This window comes from Salmo trutta, chromosome 4 (assembly GCF_901001165.1).
Source record: "Salmo trutta chromosome 4, fSalTru1.1, whole genome shotgun sequence".
Taxonomy (NCBI): Eukaryota; Metazoa; Chordata; class Actinopteri; order Salmoniformes; family Salmonidae; genus Salmo; species Salmo trutta.
This window is the reverse complement of record NC_042960.1, coordinates 63,867,356-63,884,754: the sequence shown is the minus strand read 5'-3', so window position 1 is coordinate 63,884,754 and position 17,399 is coordinate 63,867,356. Positions and strand designations below refer to the sequence as shown.

Sequence of the window (17,399 nt, the reverse complement as noted above, 5' to 3'; positions counted from 1 at the left end):
GACGGAGTCGCTCTGTGACGGGGTCGCTCCGTGACGGAGTCGCTCCGTGACGGGGTCGCTCCGTGACGGGGTCGCTCCGTGACGGGGTCGCTCCGTGACGGGGTCGCTCCGTGACGGAGTCGCTCCGTGACGGGGTCGCTCTGTGACGGGGTCGCTCTGTGACGGGGTCGCTCTGTGACGGGGTCGCTCTGTGACGGGGTCGCTCCGTGACGGGGTCGCTCCGTGACGGACTCGCTCCGTGACGGGGTTGCTCTATGACACAGTTGCTCTATGACTGACAATGCTGTATCTATAGCTGTAACCACCGCCCCGGCCCGTTAAAACTCGGGCAGCCTGCCAAACACATTACAGCATAGGATGCAGAGGGAGAGCAGAGGGAGAGCAGAGGGAGAGCAGAGGGAGAGCAGAGAGAGAGAGCAGAGAGAGAGAGCAGAGAGAGAGAGCAGAGAGAGAGCAGAGAGAGAGCAGAGAGAGAGAGAGCAGAGAGAGAGAGAGCAGAGAGAGAGCAGAGAAAGTGCAGAGAGAGAGCAGGGGAGAGAGCAGAGAGAGAGCAGAGATAGCTTCTGGGTAGTCACAGAGCTTCTGGGTCATACTTCGGTAGACACAGGGCTTCTGGGTCATACTTCAGTAGTCACAGGGCTTCTGGGTGATACTTCAGTAGTCACAGGGCTTCTGGGTCATGCTTCAGTAGTCACAGGGCTTCTGGGTGATACTTCAGTAGTCACAGGGCTTCTGGGTCATACTTCAGTAGTCACAGGGCTTCTGGGTCATGCTTCAGTGGTGACAGGGCTTCTGGGTCATACTTCAGTAGTCACAGGACTTCTGGGTCATACTTCAGTAGTCACAGGGCTCAAGGGGCTTAAACAACAGCTAACATAGGTGACCTGCTGCACTGATCCTGTTTATATCTCCCAAAAGCAGTGATCCTGTTTAGATCTCCCAACACTACTGATCCTGTTTACAGTGCCTTGCAAAAGTATTCATCCCCCTTGGTGTTTTTCCTATTTTGTTGCATTACAACCTGTAATTTAAATAGATTTTTATTTGGATTTCATGTAATGGACATACACAAAATAGTCCAAATTGGTGAAGTCAAATTAAAAAAATAACTTGTTTCAAAAAATTATAAAAAATAAAAACCTGAAAAGTGGTGCGTGCATATGTATTCACCCCCTTTGCTATGAAGCCCCTAAATAAGATCTGGTGCAACCAATTACCTTCAGAAGTCACATAGTTATTTAAATAAAGTCCACCTGTGTGCAATCTAAGCGTCACATGATCTCAGTATATATACACCTGTTCTGAAAGGCCCCAGAGTCTGCAACACCACTAAGCAAGGGGCACCACCAGGCAAGTGGCACCATGAAGACCAAGGAGCTCTCCAAACAGGTCAGGGACAAAGTTCTGGAGAAGTACATATCAGGGTTTGGTTATAAAAAAATATCAGAAACTTTGAACATCCCACGGAGCACCATTAAATTCATTATTTCAAAATGTAAAGAGTATGGCACCACGACAAACCTGCCAAGAGAGGGCTGCCCACCAAAACTCACGGACCAGGCAAGGAGGGCATTAATCAGAGTGGCAACAAAGAGACTAAAGATAACCCTGAAGGAGCTGCAAAGCTCCACAGCGGAGATTGGAGTATCTGTCCATAGGACCACTTTAAGTTGTACACTCCACAGAGCTGAGCTTTATGGAAGGGTGGCCAGAAAAAAGCCATTGCTTAAATAAAAAAATAAGCAAACACGTTTGGTTTTGGCCAAAAGGCATGTGGGAGACTCCCCAGACATACAGAAGAAGGTACTCTGGTCAGATGAGACTAAAATTGAGCTTTTTGGCCATCAAGGAAAATGCTATGTCTGGCGCAAACCCAACACCTCTCATCACCCCGAGAAAACCATCCCCCATCATGCTGTGGGGATGTTTTTCATCGGCAGGGACTGGGAAACTGGTCACAATTGAAGGAATGATGGATGGAGCTAAATACAGGGAAATTCTTGAGGGAAACCTGTTTGTCTTCCAGAGATTTGAGACTGGGACGGAGGTTCACCTTCCAGCGGGACAATTCTTTTATTTTTTATTTCACCTTTATTTAACCAGGTAGGCCAGTTGAGAACAAGTTCTCATTTATAACTGCAACCTGGCCAATATAGAGCAAAGCAGTGCGACACAAACAACACAGACTTACACATGGGATAACAAGCGTACAGTCAATAACACAATAGAAAAGTCTATATACAGTGTGTGCAAATATAGTAAAATTAGAGACGTAATGGCAAAATAATTGCAATTTAGCAATTAAACACTGGAGTGATAGATGTGGAGAAGATGAATGTGTGAGTAGAAATACTGGGGTGCAAAGGAGCAAAATAATAAATAACAATATGGGGATGAGGTAGTTGGGTGATGTAAAATGTACAGGTGCAATGATCAGTAAGCTGCTCTGACAGCTGATGCTTAAAGGTAGTGAGGGAGATATGTCTCCAGCTTCAGTGATTTTTGCAATTCGTTGCAGTCATTGGCAGCAGAAAACTGGAAGGAAAGGCGGCCAAAGGAGGTGAAGGCGTTGGGGGTGACCAGTGAAATATATCTGCTGGAGCGCGTGGGTGCTGCTGTGGTGAGATAAGGCGGGGCTTTACTTAGCAAAGACGTATAGATGACCTGGAGCCAGTGGGTTTGGCGACGAATATGAAGCGAGGGCCAGCCAACGAGAGCATACAGGTTGCAGTGGTGGGTAGTATATGGGGCTCTGGGTGTCAAATGGATGGCACTGTGATAGACTACATCCAATTTGCTGAGTAGAGTGTTGGAGGCTATTTTGTAAATGACATCGCCGAGGTCAAGGATCGGTAGGATAGTCAGTTTTACGAGGGTATGTTTGGCAGCATGAGAGAATGATGCTTTGTTGCGAAATAGGAAGCCAATTCTAGAATTAATTTTGGATTGGAGATGCTTAATGTGAGTCTGGAAGGAGAGTTTACAATCTAGCCAGACACCTAGGTGTTTGTAGTTGACCACATATTCTAAGTCAGAACGGTCCAGAGTGGTGATGCTAGACAGGCGGGCGCGTGCGGGCAGCGATCGGTTGAAGAGCATGCATTTAGTTTTACTTGCATTTAAGAGCAGTTGGAGGCCACGGAAGGAGTGTTTTATGGGATTGAAGCTCGTCTGGAGGTTTGTTAACACAGTGTCCAAAGAAGGGCCAGAAGTATACAGAATGGTGTCATCTGCATAGAGGTGGATCAGAGAATCACCAGCAACAAGAGCGACATCATTGATGTATACAGAGAAAAGAGTCGGCCTGAGAATTGAACCCTGTGGCACCCCCATAGAGACTACCAGAGGTCCAGACAACAGGCCCTCCGATTTGACACACTGAACTCTATCTGAGTAGTAGTTGGTGAACCAGGTGAGGCAGTCATTTGAGAAACCAAGGCTGTTGAGTCTGCCGATAAGAATGCAGTGATTGAAAGAGTCGAAAGCCTTGTCCAGGTCGATGAATATGGCTCCACAGTACTTTCTTTTATCGATGGCGGTTATGATATCGTTTAGGACCTTGAGCGTGGCTGAGTTGCACCCATGACCAGCTCAGAAACCAGATTGCATAGCGGAGAAGGTACGATGGGATTCGAAATGGTCGGTGATCTGATTGTTAACTTGGCTTTCCAAGACTTTAGAAAGGCAGGGTAGGATAGATATAGGTCTGTAACAGTTTGGGTCTAGAGTGTCACCCCCTTTGAAGAGCGGGATGACCGCGGCAGCTTTCCAGTCTTTAGGGATCTCAGACAATACAAAAGAGAGGTTGAACAGGATAGGAGATGCAGGTTGGTCAGGATGATATCTGAGGGTGCCCGTGTTTACGGATTTGGGATTGTACCTGGTAGGTTCCATGATAATTTGTGTGAGATTGAGGGCATCCAGGTTGGTGGAGTGTGCAGTGAATTAAACAAATTTAGGGAGGTGTCTTCTGATGTTAACATGCATGAAACCAAGGCTTTTACGGTTACAGAATTCAACAAATGATAGCTCCTGGGGAATAGGAGTGGATCTGGGGGCTACAGGGCCTGGGTTAACCTCTACTTCACCAGAGGAACAGAGGAGGAGTAGGATAAGGGTACGGCTAAAGGCTATAAGAACTGGTCGTCTAGTGCGTTGGGGACAGAGAATAGGAGCAGATTTCTGGGCGTGGTAGAATAGATTCAAGGCCTAATGTACAGACAAGGGTATGGTAGGATGTGAGTACAGTGGAGGTAAACCTAGGCGTTGAGTGACGATGAGAAAGGTTTCGTCTCTGGAGGGACAAGTTAAGCCAGGTGAGGTCTCCGTATGTGTGTGGGGTGGGACGAAAGTGCTATCTAAGGCATTTTGAGTGGGACTGAAGGCTCTACAGTCAAATAAAACAGTAAAAACTAGCCAAGACAGCAGTAGACAAGGCATATTGACATTAGGGAGAGGTATAAAGCAATCACAGGTGTTGATCAGGAGAGCTAAGACAACAACGGGTAAATGATGATGAATGGGCAGAGCGGGTCACTTAGGTCAGTCAGACCTAAGTGGGTTCGATTCCCACGGGGGGCCAGTACAAAAAAAAGAAAATGCATGAAATGAAATGTATGCATTCACTACTGTAAGTTGCTCTGGATAAGAGCGTCTGCTAAATGACTAAAATGTCAAATGTATATATTATCATAAACAAAATGAGGTACCGTGTTATTGAAACGGGGCATCAGCTGTGTAGCCGAGTGATCATAGGGTCAAAAGAGCAGCAGTAGGTGAGTCAGTGTGCTGTTCGGTAGTCACTACTTCGCTAGGCGAGCAGGGGACACGGTGTTCAGAAAAGCTAGCGGGCCGGGGCTAGTAGAGGGTTCTGCGGTGACATCGTAACAGAATAGCCCGTTGAGACCACATTGGGCGATCACGTTGGCAGTCCAGTCGTGATGGATCGGCGGGGCCCCGTGTCGACAATTAAGGGTCTAGGCCAATTAGCAAAGAAGGTATTGTAGCCCTAGAATGAGCTGGTATTTGGGCCTAGCTCGAGGATAGCTCAAGGCTAGCTGGTGCTTGCTTGACCCTAAGCATACTGCTAAAGCAACACTGAGTGGTTTAAGGGGAAACATTTTAAACGTATTGGAATGGCCTAGTCAAAGCCCAGACCTCAATCCAATTGAGAATCTGTGGTATGACTTAAAGATTGCTGTACACCAGCGGAACCCATCCAACTTGAAGGAGCTGGAGCAGTTTTGCCTTGAAGAATGGGCAAAAATCCCAGTGGCTAGATGTGCCAAGCTTATAGAGACATACCCCGAGAGACTTGCAGCTGTAATTGCTGCGAATGGTGGCTCTACAAAGTATTGACTTTGGGAGGTGAATAGTTATGCACGCTCAAGTTTTCCGTTTTTTTGTCTTATTTCTTGTTTGTTTCACAATAAAAAATATTTTGCATCTTCAAAGTGGTAGGCATGATGTGTAAATGAAATGATACAAACCCCCCAAAAATCTATTTTAATTCCAGGTTGTAAGGCAACAAAATAGGAAAAATGTCAAGGGGGGTGAATACTTTCGCAAGTCACTGTATATCGCCCAACACTACTGATCCTGTTTATATCCCCCAACACCACTGATCCTGTTTATATCTCCCAACACTACTGATCCTGTTTATATCTCCCAACACTACTGATCCTGTTTATATCGCCCAACACTACTGATCCTGTTTATATCCCCCAACACCACTGATCCTGTTTATATCTCCCAACACTACTGATCCTGTTTATATCTCCCAACACTACTGATCCTGTTTATATCCCCCAACACTACTGATCCTGTTTATATCTCCCAACACTACTGATCCTGTTTATATCTCCCAACACCAGTGATCCTGTTTATATCCCCCAACACCACTGATCCTGTTTATATCTCCCAACACTACTGATCCTGTTTATATCTCCCAACACCACTGATCCTGTTTATATCCCCCAATACTACTGATCCTGTTTATATCCCCCAATACTACTGATCCTGTTTATATCCCCCAACACCACTGATCCTGTTTATATCTCCCAACACCACTGATCCTGTTTATATCTCCCAACACCACTGATCCTGTTTATATCCCCCAACACCACTGATCCTGTTTATATCCCCCAACACCACTGATCCTGTTTATATCCCCCAACACTACTGATCCTGTTTATATCCCCCAACACTACTGATCCTGTTTATATCCCCCAACACTACTGATCCTGTTTATATCACCCAACACTACTGATCCTGTTTATATCCCCCAACACTACTGATCCTGTTTATATCTCCCAACACCACTGATCCTGTTTATATCGCCCAACACCACTGATCCTGTTTATATCCCTCAACATTACTGATCATGTACTGATCCTGTTTATATCCCCCAACACTACTGATCCTGTACTGATCCTGTTTATATCTCCCAACACTACTGATCCTGTTTATATCTCCCAACACTACTGATCCTGTTTATATCCCCCAACACTACTGATCCTGTTTATATCTCCCAACACCACTGATCCTGTTTATATCTCCCAACACCACTGATCCTGTTTATATACCCCAACACTACTGATCCTGTTTATATCCCCCAACACTACTGATCCTGTTTATATCTCCCAACACCACTGATCCTGTTTATATCTCCCAACACTACTGATCCTGTTTATATCTCCCAACACTACTGATCCTGTTTATATCCCCCAACACTACTGATCCTGTACTGATCCTGTTTATATCTCCCAACACTACTGATCCTGTTTATATCTCCCAACACTACTGATCCTGTACTGATCCTGTTTATATCTCCCAACACTACTGATCCTGTTTATATCCCCCAACACTACTGATCCTGTTTATATCTCCCAACACCTTTGAACCTGTTCACATCCTTGTGAGAAAATGGTTGACACGTGGACACAGCTGACCTTTGTGAGGAAACTGTTGGCACGTGGACACACTGGTGATCTTTGTGAGGAAACTGTTGACATGTGGACACACTGGTGACCTTTGTGAGGAAACTGTTGACATGTGGACACACTGGTGACCTTTGTTGTAGAGTCTTTGGTTTTTGGTCAGTTATGGGATTTGAGTTTTGGTCTGTTTCAATGCGGCTTATGCTTTCTTAGTGCTATCAGCGTGTCCCATAACACGTGTGATGAATTTATTGTTCATGGTATCTCTCTGATGCATTCAGCAGACTGTCAACTTTTGACCTGACATTCACTTGAATTTAATTAAATAAACTCTATTGATACTCAAAGGCGAAATGTGATGTATTGTTATGACTTGTGAACAACTTTTACTGCCGTCACTGTTTCTGACACAACACCACTCTTGTTTCCCCCTTACAGGAGGAGTACAGGGCCGAGAGCATCAGCTGGCACCACATCGACTACATCGACAACACAGGCTGCATCAACCTTATCAGCAAGAAGCCCACCGCGCTGCTCCACCTGCTGGACGAAGAGTGCAAGTACGTCATGCCGGAGCCTTCCTCCTTCCTTTTTACTACACATTTACATTTTAGTCATTTAGCTGACGCTACTAAAGCACTACCTCAGGGCGGTTTGCTGCAATGTCACATTTAGAGGTGTACTTTCTTAGCCATGACATCCATCTGCAGTAAAAAAAGGACTCGTACTCGAATGTCCTCAGGCTCCATAGAACATAGTTTGGGTGAAGAATTAGACTTGGCTCAGAAGAACGTGGTAGGCTATGTTTTGGTTATATGTCAAACTTCTTTAGAACAAAGCCAATGTAAAACCAAGTTGGTTACATTGCTGGACCAACACTCATTGCCAATGACCTTAGAATCATCCCACATGAGGAGAGCACAGACAAGATGAGGAATATAGGCTAACAACGCTCTTCATTATTAGCGAAATACTTGATTAATTACAACATTAGCCAGGCTAACTTAAGCACATAAAAACTAATGATACACGCTAACTCATATATTTGCCTTTCTGGGGCACACGTACGCCCTATTTAAAGCCTCTCACATAGGCCACTGCACAATCCCATTTCAATCCCTCGTAAATTAAACCCAGCATACAAAAACATAGGACCGCCATGACCATATTGGCGGCGTGAGCTAGCTAACCTAGCCTAACCTAGCCACTAAGGGCTGCTAGCCACTTAGCCCTGAACACTCATGTAATAACAAGTGGATGGAAGAGTGTATGGACCGCTTTCCCAGAGCCACAAGGTCAGAGGGATCATTTTTCCCTCTTAAAGGCCTCCCTCCCGGGCCTCTCACGGGATTTATTCCATCGCACAGAAGAATGTAATGCTAATGATTATGTAGCACCCCAGAACCCTCTTAAGGATTTCATCATTCATAGTTAGCTTGTAGCCTCTTTCAGATACTCTCAAGGATAGTATTTTTTTCCAGTGGCCATACTACCGGTTAGTCCATTTATAACTGGACAGTGAAGCTAATTCTTTGACCCCAAGGAGAACCAGGAAATGGCGGAGCGAATTCTGCATAGTGCATCTTTAAGGGAGCATGTTTTAGTGAGTGGTGTTGCTTTAGGGTAGCTGGTTTTAGTGAGTGGAGTTGCTTTAAGGGAGCATGTTTTAGTAATTGGTGTTGCTTTAAGGGAGCATGTTTTAGTAAGTGGTGTTGCTTTAAGGGAGCTTGTTTTAGTGAGTAGTGTGGTGTTGCTTTAAGGGAGCTTGTTTTAGTGAGTAGTGTTGCTTTAAGGGAGCATGTTTTAGTGAGTAGTGTGGTGTTGCTTTAAGGGAGCTTGTTTTAGTGAGTAGTGTTGCTTTAAGGGAGCATGTTTTAGTGAGTCGTGTTGCTTTAAGGGAGCATGTTTTAGTGAGTAGTGTTGCTTTAAGGGAGCTTGTTTTAGTGGGTGGTGTTGCTTGTTATAGTGAGGGGTGTTGCTTTAAGGGAGCTTGTTTTAGTGATGGAGTGGTGTTGCTTTAAGGGAGCATGTTTTAGTGGGTAGTGTGGCGTTGCTTTAAGGGAGCTTGTTTTAGTGAGTAGTGTTACTTTAAGGGAGCTTGTTTTAGTGAGTAGTGTTGCTTTAAGGGAGCTTGTTTTAGTGAGTAGTGTGGTGTTGCTTTAAGGGAGCATGTTTTAGTGAGTGGTGTGGTGTTGCTTTAAGGGAGCATGTTTTAGTGAGTGGTGTGGTGTTGCTTTAAGGGAGCATGTTTTAGTGAATGGAGTGGTGTAGCTTTAAGGGAGCATGTTTTAGTGGGTAGTGTGGCGTTGCTTTACGGGAGCATGTTTTAATGAATGATGTTGCTTTAAGGGAGCATGTTTTAGTGAGTGGCATTGCTTTAAGGGAGCATATTTTAGTGAGTGGTATTGCTTTAAGGGAGCATGTTTTAGTGAGTCGTGTGGCATTGCTTTACGGGAGCATGTTTTAGTGAGTAGTGTTGCTTTAAGGGAGCTTATTTTAGTGAGTGGTGTTGCTTTAAGGGAGCTTGTTTTAGTGAGTAGTATTGCTTTAAGGGAGCTTGTCTTAGTGAGTAGTGTGGCATTGCTTTAAGAGAGCATGTTTTAATGAGTGGTGTTGCTTTAAGGGAGCTTGTTTTAGTGAGTGGTGTTGCTTTAAGGGAGCTTATTTTAGTGAGTGGTGTTGCTTTAAGGGAGCATGTTTTAGTGAGTGGTGTTGCTTTAAGGGAGCATGTTTTAGTGAGTGGTGTTGCTTTAAGGGAGAATGTTTTAGTGAGTAGTGTTGCTTTAAGGGAGCTTGTTTTAGTGAGTGGTGTTGCTTTAAGGGAGCATGTTTTAGTGAGTGGTGTTGCTTTAAGGGAGCATGTTTTAGTGAGTGGTGTTGCTTTAAGGGAGCATGTTTTAGTGAGTGGTGTTGCTTTAAGGGAGCATGTTTTAGTGAGTGGTGTTGCTTTAAGGGAGCTTGTTTTAGTGAGTAGTGTTGCTTTAAGGGAGCATGTTTTAGTGAGTGGTGTTGCTTTAAGGGAGCATGTTTTAGTGAGTGGTGTGATCTGGAACCAGGCTAGTCAGTAGATACCCTGGTCTCCTAACCTACGGTCCTAACCCTAGTCCCCACCCTCTTCTCTGTCCCTTCAGTTTCCCCCAGGCCTCTAACCAGACCCTGCTGGACAAGTTCAAACGGCAGCATGAGGGGAACAGCTACATCGAGTTCCCCGCTGTAATGGAGCCCGCCTTCATTATCTGCCACTACGCCGGCAAAGTCAAGTACGGCATCAAGGTAAGGACTGCTGACATGACCACATGTCGCTGTAGATTCAGTGTCAGTCACAACCCATCCGTCAATCATTCGTTCACAACAGCTCTGTGTGTCAGCCTATATGATAGCGTTATGTCAGAGTTGTGATATTACTGACGGACACTACTGGCAAGGTTTGTCCATTAACGGTAGCCTAAATGTAGGCTACTGGGCCTCTAATAAATTTACACTGAAAAATACAAAATAAAATAAAAATATAGGACAAAACACATCACGACAAGCGAGACACCACAACACTACATAAAGAGAGACCTAAGGCAACAACATAGGATGGCAGCAACACATGAAAACACAGCATGGTAGCAACACAACATGACAACAACATGGTAGCAACACAACATGACAACAACATGGTAGCAACACAACATGACAACAACATGGTAGCAACACAACATGACAACAACACAGTAGCAACACAACATGGCAGCAGCACAATGTGGTAGCAGAACAAAACATGGTACAAACATTACTGGGCTCAGACAACAGCACAAAGGGCAAGAAGGTAGAGACAACAATACATCACGCGAAGCAGCCACAACTGTCAGTAAGAGTGTCCATGAGTGAGTCTTTGTGTGACAAGCTTGTAGCGTCATACGTAAGAAGACTTGAGGCTATAATTGCTGCCAAAGGTGCTTCAACAAAGTACTGAGTAAGTACTGTCATTATGGGGTGTTGTGTGTAGATTGATGAGGGAAAATAACAATGTAATCAATTTTAGAATAAGGCTGTTACATAACAAAATGTGGAAAAAGTCAAGGGGTCTGAATACTTTCCGAATGCACTGTATGTTAAGCATCAAACAGACTGAAACAGAGACGGACTGCCTGTACTGTATAGTAGATCCGGTGGATAGATCTCATCACTATATTCTGCCCCTACAGGACTTCAGGGAGAAGAACACTGATCACATGCGTCCGGACATCGTGGCCCTGTTGAAGAGCAGTAAGAACGCCTTCATCTGTGGCCTGATGGGCATCGACCCGGTGGCCACCTTCCGCTGGGCCGTCCTCAGAACCTATTTCAGAGCCATGGTAGCCTTCAGGGAGGCTGGGAAGAGACACGCCGACAAGAAGACTGGTGAGACCATAGACTGCTGCTGTAGCCATACACAGTGCATGGGGCGGCAGGGTAGCCTAGTGGTTAGAGCGTTGGACTAGTAATCGAAAGGTTGCAAGTTCGAATCCCCGAGCTGACAAGGTAAAACTCTGTCGTTCTGCCCCTGTTCCTAGGCCGTCATTGTAAATAAGAATTTGTTCTTAACTGACTTGCCTAGTTAAATAGAAATAAAGTAGCTTTACACACAGACATGTACACGTATAAACTCACTGAAATACACACATACACATTTATACTCTCCCAGACACCCTCTTCCCGAGTGACAGATGATGTGAGTTTTCTCCCCCCAGAGTCCCCCACAGTACAGTATGTTAGCTTCGGTGGGCTGTCAGAAATAGCAACTGCTCAAATGGTGTACTTTGCCCCGGGTTTGAAAGAGACAATAAGTATCCTTGAAACACAATATGACTCCTGGACATTCTCAGTGATTAGACAAGCTTGACTTCACAAACCTAAACGCAGCTCTTTTTCGTTATTCATCCCCTGGCTTTAGGGATATTCAAGCATTTCTATATCCAAGGTAACATCCTGGTCTGTTTCAGAGGTGAAGGAGTTTTAGCTCTCCCCCCCGACCACTGATGATGTAGGAGCTGCCACTTATCCACATTAGCCTTCATCTCCTATTATTACATGTTGAGCTTCCACATTAGTCTTCATCTCCTATTATTACATGTTGAGCTTCCACATTAGGCTTCATCTCCTATTATTACATGTTGAGCTTCCACATTAGTCTTCATCTCTTATTATTACATGTTGAACTTCCACATTAGCCTTCATCTCCTATTATTACATGTTGAGCTTCCACATTAGTCTTCATCTCCTATTATTACATGTTGAGCTTCCACATTAGTCTTCATCTCCTATTATTACATGTTGAGCTTCCACATTAGCCTTCATCTCCTATTATTACATGTTGAGCTTCCACATTAGCCTTCATCTCCTATTATTACATGTTGAGCTTCCACATTAGGCTTCATCTCCTATTATTACATGTTGAGCTTCCACATTAGCCTTCATCTCCTATTATTACATGTTGAGCTTCCACATTAGCCTTCATCTCCTATTATTACATGTTGAGCTTCCACATTAGGCTTCATCTCCTATTATTACATGTTGAGCTTCCACATTAGTCTTCATCTCCTATTATTACATGTTGAGCTTCCACATTAGGCTTCATCTCTTATTATTACATGTTGAGCTTCCACATTAGGCTTCATCTCCTATTATTACATGTTGAGCTTCCACATTAGGCTTCATCTCCTTCAGTTGCATGACATTGTCAAACTTTTCGCCAACTTAACACATTAATTATTCCTCTCCATGTCTCTCTCTCTCTCTCTCTCTCTCACTCTCTCTCTCTCTCTCTCAGTGAATGATGCTGCTGTACCGTGTGTTGTCAAGAGCGTGGACAGCTTCAGCTTCCTCCATCACCCTGTGCACCAGAGGAGCCTAGAGATCCTGCAGAGATGCAAAGATGAGAAATACAGTAAGAAAACTCCAAGTCCCACAATGCTCTCTGCTACCCAACTCTCTTTTCCTGGGCTTACAAATAAGGAAGCAAACAATTAGCTAGTTCTGAATTAACTTGTTCTCACTCGGTAAAAGTCCCAACTGTATGATATTTACAGCCGTTTTTGATCACAGGGATGGGCTACTTTGATGAGGGGTGGATCTGAACTCGTCATGAGGGGCCGCAATTGCTCGTGGGTCTGCGTACCCAATTTTATAACTCATTTCCTGGAATTGTACACATTTTGCCATAAGGTAGAGAGAAATGTTTGCAGTTTTGAATATGATATCTGAGTGAGACTGACTAAAGTGACTATGGATAGATAATAAACAAAGTGTAGCAGCAGCGTAAAAATGGGGGGGGGTCAATGCAATTAGTCTGGGTATCCATTTGGTTAGCTGTTCGGGAGTCTTATTGCTTGGGGGTAGAAGCTGTTAAGAAGCCTTCTGGACCTAGAGTTGGCGCTCCAGTACCACTTGCCGTGTGGTAGCAGAGAGAACTTACTTGATCCAATATCTTGTTCTTACTTGATCTGATATCACCATTCCATAATGGAGTTGCATGTGTATCCCTCTCTCTCTCCTCAACTTTCTCTCTCTCTCTCTCCTCAACTCTCTCTCTCTCTCCTCATGTCTCTCTCTCTCTCCTTAACTCTCTCTCTCTCTCCTTAACTCTCTCTCTCTCTCCTCAACTCTCTCTCTCCTCAACTCTCTCTCTCTCTCTCTCCTCAACTCTCTCTCTCCTCATGTCTCTCTCCTCATGTCTCTCTCCTCATGTCTCTCTCTCTCCTCATGTCTCTCTCCTCATGTCTCTCTTTCCTCAACTCTCTCTCTCTCCTCATGTCTCTCTTTCCTCAACTCTCTCTCTCTCCTCATGTCTCTCTCTCTCCTCAACTCTCTCTCTCCTCATGTTTCTCTCTCTTTCCTCAACTCTCTCTCTCTCCTCATGTCTCTCTCTCTCTCTCTCTTTCCTCAACTCTCTCTCTCTCCTCATGTCTCTCTCTCTCTTTCCTCAACTCTCTCTCTCTCCTCATGTCTCTCTCTCTCTCCTCATGTCTCTCTCCTCATGTCTTTCTCCTCATGTCTCTCTCTCTCTCTCCTCAACTCTCTCTCCTCATGTTTCTCTCTCTCTCCTCAACTCTCTCTCTCCTCATGTCTCTCTCTCTCTTTCCTCAACTCTCTCTCTCTCCTCATGTCTCTCTCTCTCTCTCCTCAACTCTCTCTCCTCATGTTTCTCTCTCTCTCCTAAACTCTCTCTCTCCTCATGTCTCTCTCTCCTCATGTCTATCTCTCTCTCCTCATGTCTCTCTCTCTCTCCTAAACTCTCTCTCTCCTCATGTCTCTCTCTCCTCATGTCTCTCTCCTCATGTCTTTCTCCTCATGTCTTTCTCCTCATGTCTCTCTCTCTCTCTCCTCAACTCTCTCTCTCCTCAACTCTCTGTCCGTCCTCCCTTCCATCTCTGTCTTGTACAGATATCACTCGAAAGAATCCCCGGACCCCCTTGTCAGACCTCCAGGGCAGCAACACACTGAAGGAAAAGCCCACCAGGTACCTATCACACTGTTTTATGGATTCTCAAAGCATAAATGTACTTTTTATGGATAAAAATGATCCCTATTGCTCCCTCTTCTTCTTTTCACTCTCTCTCTCTCTCTCTTTCTCTCCCTCTCCCCCCTCTCTCTCTCTCTGTCTCTCTCTCTGTCTCTCTCTCTCTCTCTGTCTCTCTCTCTCTGTCTCTCTCTCTCTCTCTCTCTTCCGCTCCCTCTCCCCCCTCTCTCTCTTTCTGTCACTCTATCTCTCCTCTAGGGATGGTTATGGTGTGGGCTGTAACGGGCGTCGCTCCAGACAGGGTGGCCTGTCCTCCTCTGGCTCAGAGTTTGATGACGGCATCTTCTTCAACTCTACTAGCAGCAAGCTGCTGGAGAGGGCACAGAGCATCCTCATGTGAGTATGACTACAAAGTCAAATCAAAGTGTATCGGTCGTGTACACCGTTTTTGCAGACGTTATCACTGGTGCAGGGAAATTATGATGTTTCCAGCTCCGAAAATGCAGCAATATCTAGTACCACAATAACAATACACACAATCTAAAAGTTAAAAAGAACAAAGACATTAAGACAGAAATATTAGAAGTCTAGGACCCAGAGTCAGAGTGAGAATATAAATACAGCTACACCGAATGGACAAAACATTAGGAACAGAGTCCGGAATATAAATACAGCTACACTGAATGGACAAAACATTAGGAACAGAGTCCGGAATATAAATACAGCTACACTCAGTAGACAAAACATTAGGAACAGAGTCCGGAATATAAATACAGCTACACTGAATGGACAAAACATTAGGAACAGAGTCCGGAATATAAATACAGCTACACTGAATGGACAAAACATTAGGAACAGAGTCCGGAATATAAATACAGCTACACCAACTTGGACGAAACATTAGGAACAGTGTCCGGAATATAAATACAGCTACACTGAGTGGACAAAACATTAGGAACACATATACATCTAGGTGAATGGTGTGTATGGACAGTATACAGTATGAATAGAAAAGGTGTGTACAGCAGTTCAAGTCTGACCACGCACACTCAAACCATGATCAGCCAGTGTTCAATCCACGGTCAATGTGTGTCCATACTTTATGATTCTCCTGGTGGAGAGCACAGGGCGTAGAGTATTGACAAGTGTGACCATCACCATGAACGCTCAAGCCACAGTCAGAAACCATGGACAGGCAGTGGTCAATGTGTGTTCATATACTGTATGTTCATTCTGTAGTATATCTGACAACCAATCTCTCTCCCACAGGCGGAACAAAAACTACAAGTCCAAGCCCAGCTTACCGAAGGTAAGGTCCTTACAAAGTCGTGGCCATTTTACACCTTGAAAGTACAAGTGCTTTTTCTCTATGGACATACGATCTATTCTAGGAGGAAATCTCAATAGTGAAGTAATGGATTACAGCACTACAGTGAATGTACAGAGCTTTATAGAGACAAGCATAGATGGACAGTAACAGTTTGGCCTTAGAAGAGGAATACTTCTGTGAATTCTTTGGAGTACTATATTGTCTGAACATGTTCTTATGGCGGTTCCTGTATCTGTGCAGCACCTGTTGGACGTGAAGTCTCTGAGGTACCTGAGCAGCGTGACCCTCCACGACCGCATCACTAAGTCCCTCCTCCTCCTGCACAAGAAGAAGAAAACCCCCAGCATCAGCGCCCAGTTCCAGGTAAGACTCGTATCTCACCCTTTAGTGGCAGGCTCTGGGTCCTTCATCTCTTCACTGCCCTCAAACCAACACCAGCGCCCAATTCCAACACTCAGCTCCTACGTATCTCGAAGCATTTTGTGAAGATCTTAAGAATTGGACAGATGTCAAATAGAATATTTCTATAAATGAAAACATGTCACAGTGATGATCTCAGATCAAATGTAAGGGCAAGAGGTTGATTTGGAATGGAACATGAGTCTACTATAATAAATAACATGTGCTTTTATAATACTAGGTTTATTAAACATATTATGAGATGGCAATATGATGGGACACTAGCTAGAGCATGGCACTTACAATGCCAGGATAGTGGGTTCGATTCCCGGGACCACCCGTGTGTTAAATTGTATGTACGCGGGACTGTATTGTAAGTTGCTTTGAATAAAAGTGTCTGCTAAATGGCGTTGTTGTTATTATTGTTATTATTATTGTTATATTATTATTATTATTGTTATATTATTATTGTTGTTGTTATTATTGTTATTATTATTATTGTTATATTATTACTATTATTATTATTGTTGTTGTTGTTATTAGTATTATTGTTTTATTGTTGTTGTTATTATTGTTATATTATTACTATTATTGTTGTTGTTAGTATTATTGTTTTATTATTGTTATTATTATTATTGTTATATTATTACTATTATTGTTGTTGTTAGTATTATTGTTTTATTATTGTTGTTATTATTATTGTTATATTATTACTATTATTGTTGTTGTTGTTAGTATTATTGTTGTTGTTATTATTGTTATATTATTACTATTATTATTGTTGTTGTTAGTATTATTGTTTTATTATTGTTGTTATTATTATTGTTATATTATTATTTGTTATTATTATTGTTGTTATTATTATTTGTTGTTATTATTATTGTTGTTATTATTATTTGTTATTATTATTGTTGTTATTATTACATTACTAATGCTGTGATGTCATTGTCTGTTGCTGTGTGAAGGCCTCTCTCAACAAGCTGATGGAGACCCTGGGTCAGTCAGAGCCCTACTTTGTCAAGTGTGTCCGCTCCAATGCAGAGAAGGTACATTCAGATAACAGCTGCTGTAGGGACAGCTGCTTCAGTTAGCTCAGATGCTAATGTCACAATGAAACCACTGAACAATGAAATTGTCTGTTAATTGTGTTGCCCGTTATAGCCAATTATACATTGTTTTAATCGTTCTTGGGTGTTTTAAATCTCTTTCCTTCTCTCTCTCTCTTATTATATCTCTCTTCTTACAT

The 17,399-nt window shown here is 43.6% G+C and overlaps 1 protein-coding gene across 1 annotated transcript in view; it reads left to right on the top strand.

Annotated features, from left to right (window-relative positions):
* The window catches only part of LOC115193065 (unconventional myosin-IXAa), a 272,296-nt gene that overhangs the window by 201,298 nt on the left and 53,599 nt on the right, over positions 1 to 17,399 (top strand). Inside the window, exons 12-20 of the mRNA XM_029752049.1 lie at positions 7,377 to 7,498; positions 10,070 to 10,211; positions 11,132 to 11,327; positions 12,736 to 12,852; positions 14,349 to 14,424; positions 14,683 to 14,820; positions 15,694 to 15,733; positions 15,995 to 16,117; positions 17,119 to 17,199. Coding sequence (XP_029607909.1) covers positions 7,377 to 7,498; positions 10,070 to 10,211; positions 11,132 to 11,327; positions 12,736 to 12,852; positions 14,349 to 14,424; positions 14,683 to 14,820; positions 15,694 to 15,733; positions 15,995 to 16,117; positions 17,119 to 17,199 — 1,035 coding nt within the window. The remainder of the gene's footprint in view (positions 1 to 7,376; positions 7,499 to 10,069; positions 10,212 to 11,131; positions 11,328 to 12,735; positions 12,853 to 14,348; positions 14,425 to 14,682; positions 14,821 to 15,693; positions 15,734 to 15,994; positions 16,118 to 17,118; positions 17,200 to 17,399) is intronic.